This window comes from Carcharhinus amblyrhynchos, chromosome 9 (assembly GCF_965287045.1).
Source record: "Carcharhinus amblyrhynchos chromosome 9, sCarAmb.v2.hapA, whole genome shotgun sequence".
Taxonomy (NCBI): Eukaryota; Metazoa; Chordata; class Chondrichthyes; order Carcharhiniformes; family Carcharhinidae; genus Carcharhinus; species Carcharhinus amblyrhynchos.
The window spans coordinates 58,137,202-58,151,510 of NC_137332.1; the positions used below are offsets into that span (position 1 = coordinate 58,137,202).

The following is a 14,309-nucleotide window of genomic DNA, read 5'->3' on the forward strand; positions in this document are numbered from 1 at the left end:
TTCCACCAGCAGGATGGACCATCCAGAAGTGGCAATACAGTGGTACACATTTGGAAAAGAGTGGTTCTGCATTGGGTCAAACATGGGCAAGAAAATCTACCACTGATATCACCTATTGCCCTCCTGCAGCTGATGAATCAAAGTTCCTTCATGTTGAACATCACTTGGAAGAAACACCAACAGTAGCATGGGCCTAGTATGTACTGAGTGGGGGACTTCAGTGACCATTACTGACTGAGTTGCAGAGTTCTGAAGAATAGATGGGCCTGGGGCAAAAGTTGAGGTATCAACAACAAGGAAACCTTTTGAGGAAATGTCAAAAATGATTGAGGAAAGCGCTTTGGATGTTATGGGACAGCGCAGTGACTAGCACTGCTGCCTCATAGCACCAGGGACCCAAGTTCAATTCCAGCCTCTGGTCACTGTCTGTGTGGAGTTTGCACATTCTCCCCATGTCTGTGTGGGTTTTCTCCGGGTGCTCCAGTTTCCTCCCACAGTCCTAAGATGAGCGGGTTAGATGGATTGGCCATGCTAAATTGACCCTAGTGTCAGGGGATTAGCAGGGTGAATATATGGGGTTGTGGGAAAAGGGCCTGGGTGAGATTGTGGTTGGTGCAGACTTAATGGCCCCTTCTGCACCATAGGGGTTCTGTGATTCTACGATGTTGTCTACATGGACTTTAGTAAAGCATTTGACAAAGTCTGTCAGGACAGGCTGGTGCAAAAGTTTAAATCATGCAGGATCAAGGCTGAACTAGCTAGATGGATTCAGAACTGGCTTAGCCATAGAATTCAGAGAGTAGCAGTAGAAGGGTGTTTTTCTGAATGGAGGTCTGTAATTAGTGGTGTTTTCCGGGGTCAGTGCTGGGACCTCTGATGTTTGTAATATGACTTGGAAGAAAACATATAACTGGTTTGATTAGCAAGTTTGTGGGTGAAACTAAGATCGCTGAAGTTGCGGATAGTGATGAAGATTATCAGAGAATACAGCAGGATATAAATAGGCTGGAAAATCGGACGGAGAAATGGCAGATGGAATTTAATCTGGACAAATGCTAGGTGATGCATTTTGGTAGATCAGTTCAGGTGGGATCTATAAAATAAATGGTTGAACCATCAGGAGCATAGACATGCAGAGAAATCTGGGAATACAGCTCCACAGATCCTTAAAAGTGGCAGCACAGGCGGAAAAGGTAATGAAGAAATGATTTGCATTGAGTATAAAAGTTGGCAAATTATGTTATAGTTATATAAAACGTTGGTTAGGCCACGTTTAGAATACTGTGCCCAATTTTGTCACTACACTACTAGAAGAATGTGGTGGCTTTGGAGGGAGTACAGAAAAGATTTACTAGGATGTTGCCTAGTATGCAGGGTATTAACTATGAAGAGAGATTGAATAAACTGGGATTGTTCTCTCTAGAAAGACAGAAGTTAAGGGCCGACCTGATAGAAGTTTATAAAATCATGAAGGGCATAGATAAGGTGATCAGTTGAAAGCTTTTTCCCAGGGCAGAAATGACAATCACAAAGGGGCACAAGTATGGGGGAAAGATTCAATAGAGATATGCAGGGGAAGTTTTTTTATACAGATGGTGGTGAGGGCCTGGAATGCATTCCAAGTGAGGTGATTGAGGCAGATATGTCACCAGCATTCAAGACTTACCTGGATAGGCACATGAACAGGTGGGCTGTAGTGGGATACAGGTGGTTGGTCTATTTAGGACAATGTGATCGGCATAGGCTTGGTGGGTCGGTTCCTGTACTTTGTTTCTTGCAAAAAATCTACCTGTCCTTGACTTTGCCATTCCACTTGATACCAATGTATATATAACATTATTGGTAGGAGTGACCGCTGTAATGAATCAGTGGGCTCAACAGTGCAATTATTGAACAAATCTGTATCCTTTTCTATCTCTGAAGAAAGTTTAATTTTGATTTCCCGACCGCAGCTTGCTCTTGATTTCTTTACACAGTGGCAAATTTAGTTTCATTTCTGTATGTGTATTTTCTGCTTTCACTTTTAGTTTCATTTTTGGTTTAGCTTCTATTTTGAGGTAGGGTCTACTCCTAAAACGTACAAATTAAGTTTTAGAAGATTGATTACCTCACAAGGTATGAGATAGCATAGAATCCCTGCAGTGCAGAAGGAGGCTACTTGACCCATCGAGTCTACACCGACCACAATCCCATAACCCCACATATTTACCTTGCTAAGATATGGATGAGCTACATGACCACTACATCATGGCCATTCAAGAGGGTGGAGCAAAAAGATGTGATTATTGTAGGAGATTCTATAATTAGGGGGAACTGATAGCATCTTTTGTAAGCCGGATCACACGTCCCACATCGTATATTGACTCCCTGGTGCCAGGGCGAAGGACATCTCTGACCAGCTAGAAAGGATATTGGTGTGGGAAAGAGAGTATCCAGTTGTTGTGGTCCACGTTGGGACAAACAAAATAGCCAAGACCAGGAAAGCGGATCTGTTTGGGGATTATCAGGCACTAGGAGCTAAATTAAAGAACAGGTCCTCAAGTTTATAATCTCTGGATTACTACTGGATCCAATTGTGAATTGGCATAGGGATAAGATGGTTAAAGGAGTAATGTGGGAAAGCGGGGTTCCATTTCATGGGGCATCAGTATTGAAACAGGACGGATCGGTGACATTGGGACAGTCTTCACCTGAACTGATGTGGGACCAGTGTTCCTGCAAAAAGGATAAATAGGGTAGTCACAAGGACTTTAAGCTAGCAAATGAGGGGTAAGAGAAGAGTAAAACTACAGAAAGTATAATGGTTAATGGAAAGCAAAACAGGAAGTTAGCATTGTCAGGAGGAAGTTTCAACTACATCGAAAACTAGGAAAAAAGTTGAATCGAAGGAGGACTCAGGAGATGTTATTAATGGAAGTGTGAGGATTCAAAAAGAAAGTACAAAAACTAGCATAGGGACTTTACCCGAAAGCTCGTAGCATTCAAAACAAGGTTGATGAATTGACCGCACAAATCATTGCAAATGAGTATGATTTAGTGGCCATTATAAAGACATGATTGCAGGTGGTTATGACTAGGAGTTAAATATCCAGGGGTATCAGACTATTTGGAAGGTAAGCGAGATGGTGTAGCTCTGATATTTAACAATGACATCAGGGCAGTAGTGAGAGATGATATAGGTTCTATGGAAAAAAAAGTTGAATCCATTTGGGTGGAAATTAGAAATACTAAGGAGAAAAAGACACTGATAGGCATAGTCTATAGGCAGCCAAACAATAACATCATGGTCGGGTGAGCAATAAACAAAGAAATAACTGACAAATGTAAAAATAGTATGGCAATTATCATGGGTGATTTTAATTTACATGTCAGTTGGTCAAACAGTTCGGTCAAGGCAGCCTTGGAGAGGAGTTCACAGAATGTATCAGCGATAGTTTCCTTGAACAATATGTAATGGCACTTACGAGGAACAGGCTATCCTCGATCTGGTCCTGTGTAATGAGACAGGAATAATTAATGATTGCACAGTTAGGGATCCTCTCGGAAGGAGTGACCACGGTGTGGTTGAATTTAAAATACAGATGGAGTGTGACAAGGTAAAAGCGAATACCGGTGTCTTGTGCTTAAGCAAAGGAGACTGTAATGGGATGAGAGAGGAGTTGGCTAAAATCGACTGGGAGCAAAAACTTTATGGTGGGACAATTGAGGAACAGTGGAGGACTTTCAAAGTGATTTTTCACAGTGCTCAGCAAATGTAGTATGAGGAAGCACTATAGTAAAAGGGATAATCAGCCATGGATATCTAATGAAATAAAGGAGGGTATCAAATTGAAAGAAAAGGCGTACAAAGTGACAAAGATTAGTGGGAAACTGGAGGATTGGGAAATCTTTAAAGGTCAACAGAAAGCCACGAAAAAAGCTAAAAAGAAAAACAAGATATATTATAGTAAACTAGGTCAGAATATTAAAAAAAAGCAAAAGTTTCTACAGATATATAAAATGAGAAAAAGTGGCTGAGATAAACATTCATCCTTTAGAGGATGAAAAGGGGGATTTAATAATGGCAAATGAGGAAGTGGCTAAGGAATTGAACAGGTATTTTGGGTCAGTCTTCACAGTGGAAGACAAAAATAACATGCCAAAAATTGATAATAAAAAGGCTATGGCAGGTGCAGTCCTAGAAACGATCATTATCACTAATGTTGGGCAAGCTAATGGGGCTAAAGGTAGACAAGTCTCCTGGCCCTGCTGGAATGCATCCCAGGGTACTAAAAGAGATTGCGGGGTAAATAGCAAATGCGCTAGTGGTAATTTACCAAAATTCGCTGGACTCCGAGATGGTTCTAGCAGATTGGAAAGCAGCAAATGTGACGCCACTTTTAAAAATGGGGGTAGTCAAAAGGCGAGTAACTTTCTGCCAGTTAGCTTAACTTCTGTAGTGGGGAAAATGCTTGAATCTATCATCAAGGAAGAAATAGCGAGACACATGGATAGTAATTGTCCCTTTGGGAAGATGCAGTGTAAGTTCATGAAAGGCAGATCATGTTTAACTAATTTACTGGAATTCTTTGAGGACATTGAGTGTGGTGGACAATGGGAAACTGGTGGATGTGGTGTATCTGGATTTCCAGAAGATATTCCACAAGGTGCCACACTAATGATTGCTGCATCAGATAAAAGTGCTCTGAGTTATGGGTAATGTATTAGCATTGATAGAGGATTGGTTAACCAACAGAAAGCAAAGAGTGGAGGTAAATGAGTCAATCAGTCACTAGTGGTGTGCCTCAGGGATCAATGTTGGGACAGCAATTGTTTTAAATTTACATAGATTATTTGGAGTTGGGGACTGAGTATAGTGTGTCCAAGTTTGCAGGTGACGCTGAGATGAGTAGTAGAGCAAAGTGTGCAGAGGACACAAAGTTTGCAAAGGATAGATAGTTTAAGTGAGTGGGCAAGGGTCTGGCAGAGGGTGTACAATGTTGGTAAATGTGAGGTCATCTATTTTGGTAAGAATAACAGCAAAATGGACTTTTATTTAAATAGTAAAAATTTGCAGCATGCTGCTGTGCAGATGGACTTGGGTGTCCTTATGCATGAATCACAAAAAGTTGGTTTGCAGGTGCAGTATGGAATTTTGCCCTGTTATGTTTTGTTGCAGCTGTGTAAGATGTTGGTGAGGCCTCACCTGGAGTACTGCGCACAGTTTTGGTCTTCTTACTTGAGAAAGGATATATGGGCACTTAGATTCACTAGGTTGATACCAGAGTTGAGAGTGTTGGCTTATGAGGAGAGACTGAGTAGACTGGAACTATCCTCATTGGAATTCAGAAAAATGAGTGTGGGTAGGAGTGAGAGTTCTTATAGAAACATATAAGATTATGAAGGGAATAGATAAGATGGAAGCAGGGAGGCTGTTCCATTGCCGGGTGAAACTATAACTAGTGGGCATAGCCTCAAAATAAGAGGGAGCAGATTTAGGACTGAAGATTTAGGAGTTGAGAAAGAACTTCTTCACCCAATGTGTTTTGAATCTGTGGAATTCCCTGCCCAGTAAAGCAGTTGAGGCTACCTCATTGAATGTTTTTAAGGCAAAGATAGATTTTTAACAGTAAAGAAATTAAGGGTTATGGTGAGCAGGCAGGTAAGTGGAGCTGAATCCACAAGAAGATCGGCTGTGATCTTATCGAATGGCGGAGCAGGCTCGAGGGGCAGATGGCCTACTCCTGCTCCTATTTCTTATGTTCTTATAAAGCCCCATGTTCATACTGAGGACAACTTCCATCATGCTTTGTGTCACTTCATGCTAAATGGGACAGAACCAGCAATGATCCAACAGCTGAAGTGGACATCTGTCAGGCACTGTGATCATTATTATCAGCAGCAGAATTGTACTTAATGACATTCTGAAACCTTGTGGCCTGGCAGGTGTCTCATTCTACCATTACCAGTATGCTAGGGGACCAACCCTGTATTATGAGTGTACATCCTGAGTGTATGAGAGCATACCAGGAGTATTACTAAGAATACTGAAATAATACATCGATCATATTCATGCTAAAGAGCAGAGGCAGCATGCTACAGAGAAAGCTAAGTATTCACACAACTCATGGATTAGATCAAGGCTCCTCAGTCATGTAACATCCAGTTGTAACTGGTGGCAGACAATAAGACAAATAACTAGAGCAGGATGCTCCTCCAACATCCCAATCCTAATGATGCCACAGCCAGTATGTTAACGCAAATGTTAAGGCCAAAACATTTGTCACCACTTTCAGCCTGAAGTGCCGGGTAGAAGATCCATCTCAGCCTCCTCCCAAGATCCCCAGCATCATGGATGCTAATCTTCAGCAAATTTGATTAACTCCATTTGGTAGCAGGAAACAGTGGATACAAGAAAAGGCTATAGGCCCTGATAATATGCCAGCTGTAGTACCTAAGACTTGAGCTCCAGAAGTGGGCACTCTTCTAAGCTAAGCTGTTTCAATACAGCTATCTGGCAATTTGGGAAATTTCCCATATATGCGTTGTCTACAAAAAGCAAAACAAATCCAATCTGGCTGATCACTGACCCATCAATCTACCCCCAATCATCAGCAAAATGATGGAAGTTGCCATCAACTGTGCTATCAAGCAGCACTGATACAACTATAACTTGTTCGCTTATGCTGTTTGTTTTCTGCAAGAGCCACTTGCCTCCATCTTAATTCTGAGAGCCTTGATCCAAAAATGGACACAATAGCTGGATTCCAGAGGTGATATCAGAGTGACTACCCCGGACCTCTCAGCAACCTTTAACCATCAAGAAACTCAAGAAAACTTTACATCAATGGAAATAAGGAAAATCTCTCCACTGGTTGGAGGCATAACTACTACAAATTAAATAATTGTAGTTGTTGGAGGCCAATTATCTCAGAACCAGAATATTGCTGCACAAGTTTCCCACGGTAGTGCCCTGGGCCCAACCATCTTCAGCTGCTTCGTTGATGACCATCCCTCCACCATTAAGTTTACTGATGATTGCACAATGTTAAGCACCATTTGTGACACCTTGGATACTGAAGTAGTCCATGCCCGTTTGCAGCAAGACTTGGACAACATTCAGGCTTGGGCTGATGAGTGGCAAGTAACATTCACACCACTCAAGTGCCAGGCAAAGATCATTACCAATGACAGTAAACTATCTATCCCCCCTCGACATTCAGTGGCATTGCTTTTACTGAATATCCCACTGTCAACATCCTGGGGGTTACTATTGACCAGGAACTGAACTGACCCAGCCATATGAACACTATGGCTAAAGAGAAGGTTTAAGGCGAGGAATTCTGTGGAGAGTAGCCCATCTCCTGACTCCACAAAACCTATCCGTAGTCTATAATCACAAATCAGGAATGTGATGGAACACTCTCTCTTTGCCTGAAAGGGTATAGTTCCAACAACATTCGACACCATCCAAAGTAAAGAAGCCCACTTGATTGGCACCCTATCCACAACCTTAAACTTTGCATTCCTCCACCACCAATGCACAGTAACTGCAGTGTGAACCCTTCATAAGGTGTACTGCTACAACTTGGCAAGACTTCAACAGCACCTACCAAACTTGCAACTTCTCTTCTTCGAAGGATAAGGACATCAGATGCATGAGAACACTACTACCTTCCAATTCCCTTCCATTTCACACAATATTCTGACTGGGAACTATATTATTGTTCTTCATTTTTGTTGGATCAAAATCTTTGAACTCCCTCTGTAATGGTACTACGGGTATGCCTATATCATATGGACTGCAGCAGTTATAGAAAGTGGATCACCAACACCCTCTGAAGGGCAATTGGGGAAGAGCAATAACTTGCCAATTCCATCCACATCCCATGAATGAACAAATAAAATTCTGTAGTCTTCAACAGGTTGATTCATGTACTTCATATCTCTTACTTGTCTATTATGTTTATGTTGACAGCTGGTGCAAAGATATAGTTGAGGCATTGGTTAAGAAACGGACTGCAATGCTCATTGAAGATCCTGACAATGAACTGAAGGAACTTGAAAAACTTAAGGTAATTTTCTCTATTTCAGAAGTAGGTGACAGCAATCTTTGCCAAACACGGCAGCACACTTTATGGAATTAATTTATGGTATCTGCATAATCTTTTCAGTATTTTGAATGCCTGGAGCATGTTTCTTTTCTCTGATGGAAAGTTGTTCAATTAACAGTTATCACGGTTATGAGGTAGTATTTCATATATCATCACTTTGAATTCTTTGTTTGGATTTACCAGGTGGAAAGCACTGAGTGGATAAATATCTGTGAGCTGCTGCTTTCCGAAATTAAGCAACAACCAGTCCAATTGTTGTCATCCAGAGATGAAGCTATCCAATCACAAATCAATCTGACCCGTGACCTATGCGCTGCCTGCTTGCGGGTAAGGATAATTGTAATGGATAATTCTTGAATGTTGAGCATATTTTCCCTCCAGCTGTTTCTCATCTTCTGTGCAAAGTGATAAAGAGCTGGATATTATTCCATAGTGCAATTCTGTCACCCTATTCTTCAATTTTAGATTGTCTGCAATGTACTTGATCTTGGTAGGAAGGAAGTGTAATTCAGTTGGGCAAAACTTGTAATCGTCCACCATCTGCAAATGCAACTTCCTAACAGGGAACTCCAATTTTCTATGTTGATTTCAATGTCTTTCTCTTTAGTGCCTATCCAGTGTTCTACGTTATTTCAAGTGGCTAGCAGAAGAGCCTGTATCTTTCCAGCTTTTACTTTTCTATTTGGAATGGGAGTAATACTACAATTTATTCCATATCCCTAGTAGCCTTGGAAAGATGGTGGGGGGACTTCTCATTGAACTGTTGTCGTCAGTATGCTAATAGTTTTCCCTTAAAAATGTTAGCTAGGGTGATCCACTTTCTATAACTGCTGCAGTCCATATGATATAGGCATACCTATAGTACCATTACAGAGGGAGTTCAAAGATTTTGATCCAACGTAAATGAAGAACAATAATATAGTTACCAGTCAGAATATTGTGTGAAATGGAAGGGAATTGGAAGATATTGGTGTTCTCAAGCATCTGATGTCCTTATCCTTCAAAGAAGAGAAGTTGCAGGTTTGGTAGGTGCTGTTGAAGTCTTGCTGAGTTGTAGCAGTACACCTTATGAAGGGTTCACACTGCAGTTACTGTGCATTGGTGGTGGAGGAATGCAAAGTTTAAGGTTGTGGATAGGTGCCAATCAAGTGGGCTTCTTTACTTTGGATGGTGTCGAATGTTGCTGGAACTATACTCTTTCAGGCAAAGGGAGAGTGTTCCATCACATTCCTGATTTGTGATTATAGACTACGGACAGGTTTTGTGGAGTCAGGAGATGGGTTACTCTCCATAGAATTCCTAGCCTTTAACCTTCTCTTATAGCCACAGCGTTCAAATGGCTGGGTCAGTTCAGTTCCTGGTCAATAGTAACTCCCAGGATGTTGACAGTGGGGTATTCAGTAAAAGCAATGCCATTGAATGTCAGGGGGAGATAGATTTGGTAATGATCTTTGCCTAGCACTTGAGTGGTATGAATGTTACTTGCCAGTCATCAGCCCAAGCCTGAATGTTGTCCAAGTCTTGCTGCAAATGGGCATGAACCACTTCAGTATTCAAGGTGTTGTAAATGGTGCTTAACGTTGTGCAATCATCAATAAACTTAATGGTGGAGGGATGGTCATCATTGACCCAACAATGATGAAGGAATGGTATTTGTCCCAGTAAAGATGGTGCATAACTTCAAGTAATGCTTTCAAATGACAGTGCACAATTGCTCTTGAATATCTTGCTTCAGAGGTTGCAGGATTGGAACAAACTATTGGAAGAATTATTGCACTGCATCCTGTAGATGGTACATATTGCAGCCACACTATGCTTGTGATCGAGGGGTTGGATATTGAGTTTAGTGGTAGTGCCACCAATCTGTAAACTATCCAGCCCTAGCTGGTATAAAGACAAAAAATGCTAGAAATATTCAGCAGATCAGGCAGCAGCTAGCGCCAAAATTGGGAGAGCTGTCTCACGGACAAGTCAAGCAACAACCTGACACATAGTTGTTCTCATGGAATCATCTTACAGATAACACCCCAGACACCACCATTACGATCCCTGGATATGTCCTGTCCCTCCGGCAGGACAGATCCAGCAGAGCTGGCGACAGTAGTATACAGTCAGGAGGATGTTGCCCTTTGAGTCCTTAACATAGACTGTAGATCCCATGAAGTCTTGTGGCTTTGGGTTAAACATGGGCAAGGAACCTCTTACTGGTTACCATGTACAATCCTCCTTCGGCTGATGAATCAGCATTCCTCCATGTTGAACAACACTTGGAAGAAGCACTGAGGGTGGCAAGGGCGCAAAATGTACTCTGGGTGGGGATTTCAATGTCCACCACCAAGAGGGGCTCAGCAGCAGCACTACTGATTGAGCTGGTTGGGTCCTAAAAGGATATAATTGCTAGACTAGGTCTGCAGCAGATGGTGAAGGAACCAAAAAGAGGAAATAACATTCTTGACCTCATCCTTACCAACCTGCCAGCCGTATCTGTTCATGACGACAGTATTGGTAAAAGTGACCACTGCACAGTCCTTGTGGAGGCAATGTCCAGCCTTCATATTGAGAATAACCTCCATCGTATTGTGTGGCACTATCACTGTGCTAAATGGGACAGACTTCAAATCTATCTAGCAACTTAAGATGGGGCATCCATGAGATGCTGTGGGCCATCAACAGCAGCGGAATTGTACTCCAGCTCCATCTGCAACCTCATGGCTTGGCATATCCCCACTCGACCATTACCGTCAAACCAGGGGATAAACCCTGGTTCAATGGAGCACGCAGGTGGGCATGCCAGGAGCAGCATCAAGCGTACCTAAAAATGAGGTGTGAACCTGGTGAAGCTACCAAACAGGACTACTTGCATGCCAAATGGCAGAAATAGCAAGTGATAGACAGGGCTAAGCAATCCCACAACCAATGGATCAGATCCAAGCCCTGCAGTCCTTCAGTATGCGCACCCAGTTGGTTTGCCCCATCCCAATACCTGACGTCCCTATAAATACTGATGTCCAATTTCCTCATCTCCAACCTCCTACTGATGTCCAGCTCCCCCACTCCTTAATATCTGACCCCTTACCACGATGTTTAACATGGCTGACATTTGCTCTACCAACTTCCAGTAACTGAAGCCCTCCACGTGTCTGACCACCACCCCCCCCTCACATTTCTCCCATGCCCGACTCAACATGCATCCCTTGATGTTAACCCCTTACACCCCACTGCCCCTTACCTAACACTGCCTCCCACCCACCCATCAAACCTCTGCAATATTTAACACCTCTTACCCACCAATACATTATTCCTTCCACCAATGCCTTGCACCACCCCCGCCCCCCCAACCTAGCCACCTGATGCCTGCCAGCCCAGCCACCTACTGAAAATGTTGTACTCCCCGCCCCGCCCTGCCCCATCCCACCAATTTCTGACTCCCCATCCCCAAATTCCATCCACTTACCTTCTCAGATTGAGGGCAGATTAGCAAGTCAATGGGGCGTTAAGTTGGGGACAAAGATATCGTTGCCATTCTCAATTCCAACACGTCCACTCATTCCACAATTTCACCCAACTTTTGCCACCCAGTTTTTACCATTAAGCTAGTCCCAATTGCCCACGTTTTGCCCATATACTTGTGTACCCATTTTACCCATATAATCTCAATGCTTTTTAAAAGACAAAATCGTATCCGCCTCTATTACTATTTCTGGCAGCTTGTTCCAGATCCTCACCACCCTCTGAGTGAAAAAATTGCCCTTCTGGACTCTTTTGTAGCTCTCTCCTTTCACCTTAAACCTATGCCCTCTAGTTTTAGTCTCCCCTATCTTCGGGAAAATATATCGACTGTCCACCTTATCTATGCCTCTTATTATTTTATAGTCCTCCATAAGATCAACCTAAGCCTCCTCCACTCCAGGAAAAGAAGCCCCAGTCTATCCAGCCTTTCTTTATAATTCAAACCATCAAGTCCTGGTAGCATCCTAGTAAATCTTATCTGCACTATTTCTAGTTTAATAATATCCTTTTTATAATAGGATGACCAGAGCTGTACACAGTATTCCAAGTGTGGCCTTACTAATGTCTTGTACAACTTCAACAAGATGTCTTAACTGTACTCAATGTTCTGACCAATGAAACCAAGCGTGCTGAATGCCTTCTTCACTGCCCTGTCGACCTGTGATTCCATTTTCAAGGAGCTATGAACCTGTACTCCTCGATCTTTTTGTTCTAAAACTCTCCCCAACACCCTACCATTAACTGAGTACCCTGATTCGATCTACCAAAACGCATCACCTCAAATTTATCTAAATTAAACTCCATCCGCCATTCATTGGCCCACTGGCCCAATTGATCAAGATCCCGTTGTAATCCTAGATAAACTTCTTCACTGTCCACTATGCCATCAATCTTGGTGTCATCTGCAAACTTACAAACCATGCCTCTTAGATTCTCATCCAAATCATTAATATAAATAACAAATAATAGTGAATCCAGCACCAGTCCCTGGGGCACAGCACTGGTCACAGGTCTCCAGTTTGAAAAATAACGCTCTACAACTACCCTATGTCTTCTGTTGTCAAAGCAATTTTGTACCTAATTGGCTACCTCACCTGGATCCCCTATGATTTAACCTTATGCAACAACCTACCATGCGGTACCTTGTCAAAGGCCTTGCTAGACAACACCAACTGCACTACCCTCATCTATCTTTTTGGTTATATCTTCAAAAAACTGTCAAATTCATGAGACATGATTTTCCACTCACACAGCCATGCTGACTGTCCCTAATCAGTCTTTGCCTCTTTAAATGTCTATAGATTCTGTTTCTCAGAATAGCTTCTAACAACTTGCCCACTACAGACATTAGACTCACCAGTTTATAGTTCCCAGGTTTTTCCCTGCAGCCCTCCTTAAACAAAGGCACAAAACTTGCCACCCTCTAATCTTCAGGGCACTCACCCGTGGCTGTCAATGATTCAGATATCTCTGCTAGGGGTCCTGCAGTTGCCTCTCTAATCTTACATCAATGTCCTGGCATACATTTCATTAGCTCCTGGGAATCATCTACCTTGATGTGCTTTAAGGCTTCCAGCACCACTTTCTCTGTAATATGTACATTCCTCAAGATATCACTATTTCCCCAAGTTTCCTAACGTCCATGCCCTTCTCAACAATAAATACCATTGAGAAATATTCATTTATGGTCTCACTCACCTCTTGGGGACCTGCACATAGATGACCTTGTTGATCCTTAAGAGGCCCTACTCTCTCCCAGTTACTCTTTTGCCCTTTGTATATTTGGAGAAGCTTTTTGGATTTTCCTTTGCCTTATCTGCCAAAGCAATCTCATGTCCTCCTCTTACCCTCCTGATTTCTCTCTTAACTCTACTCCGACAACCTCAATACTCTTCAAGGGATCCATTTGGTCCCAGCTGCCTATGCATGTCATGTCCTCCTTCTTCTTTTTGACCAGGGCCTCAATATCCCAAGTCATCCAGGGTTCCCTACTTCTCCCAGCCTTGCCCTTCACTCTAAAAGAGATGTGCTTACCCTGAACCCTAGTTAACACAATTGTGAATGCCTCCCACTTATCAGATGTCCCTTTGCCTGCCAACAGACTCCCCCAATTAACTTTTGAAAGTTCCTGTCTAATCCCATCAAAATTGGCCTTGCCCCAGTTTAGAATTTTAACTTTTGGGCCACACTATCGTTCTCCATAACTATCTTAAAACTAGTGGAATTATGGTCACTGGTTCCGGTGTGATCCCTCACCAACACTTCTATCACCTGCCCTTCCTTATTTCCCAAGAGGAAGTCAGGTTTTGCCCCCTCACAGATTGGGCCATTCACATACTGAATGAGAAATTCCTCCTGAATACACTCAATAAATTTCTCTCCATCCAAGCGCCTAATGTTGTGGCTGTCCCAGTCAGTGCTGGGAAGGTTCAAGTCCCCTACTACTACCACCCTATTTTTCTTGCAGCTATCTGTAATCTCCTTATATATTTACTCTTCAACTTCCCGCTGACTATTTGGGGGCTTGTTGTACAGCCCTATCAAAGTGATCACTCCCTTATTTTTAGTTTACTCAGTGGGTGAACCCTTGTATATACCCCCTCTCAATACTGCAGTGATGTTCTCCCTAATCAAAAATGCAACTTCCCCTTCTCTTTTCTCCTGTTCTATCTTTCCTGTGGCAGTTCCTATATCTTTCCTTTCAGC

General features: G+C 42.6%; 1 protein-coding gene across 1 annotated transcript in view; it reads left to right on the forward strand.

The window, feature by feature from the left end:
* The window catches only part of axdnd1 (axonemal dynein light chain domain containing 1), a 179,958-nt gene that overhangs the window by 134,323 nt on the left and 31,326 nt on the right, over positions 1 to 14,309 (forward strand). Inside the window, exons 21-22 of the mRNA XM_080196753.1 lie at positions 7,958 to 8,054; positions 8,277 to 8,420. Coding sequence (XP_080052879.1) covers positions 7,958 to 8,054; positions 8,277 to 8,420 — 241 coding nt within the window. The remainder of the gene's footprint in view (positions 1 to 7,957; positions 8,055 to 8,276; positions 8,421 to 14,309) is intronic.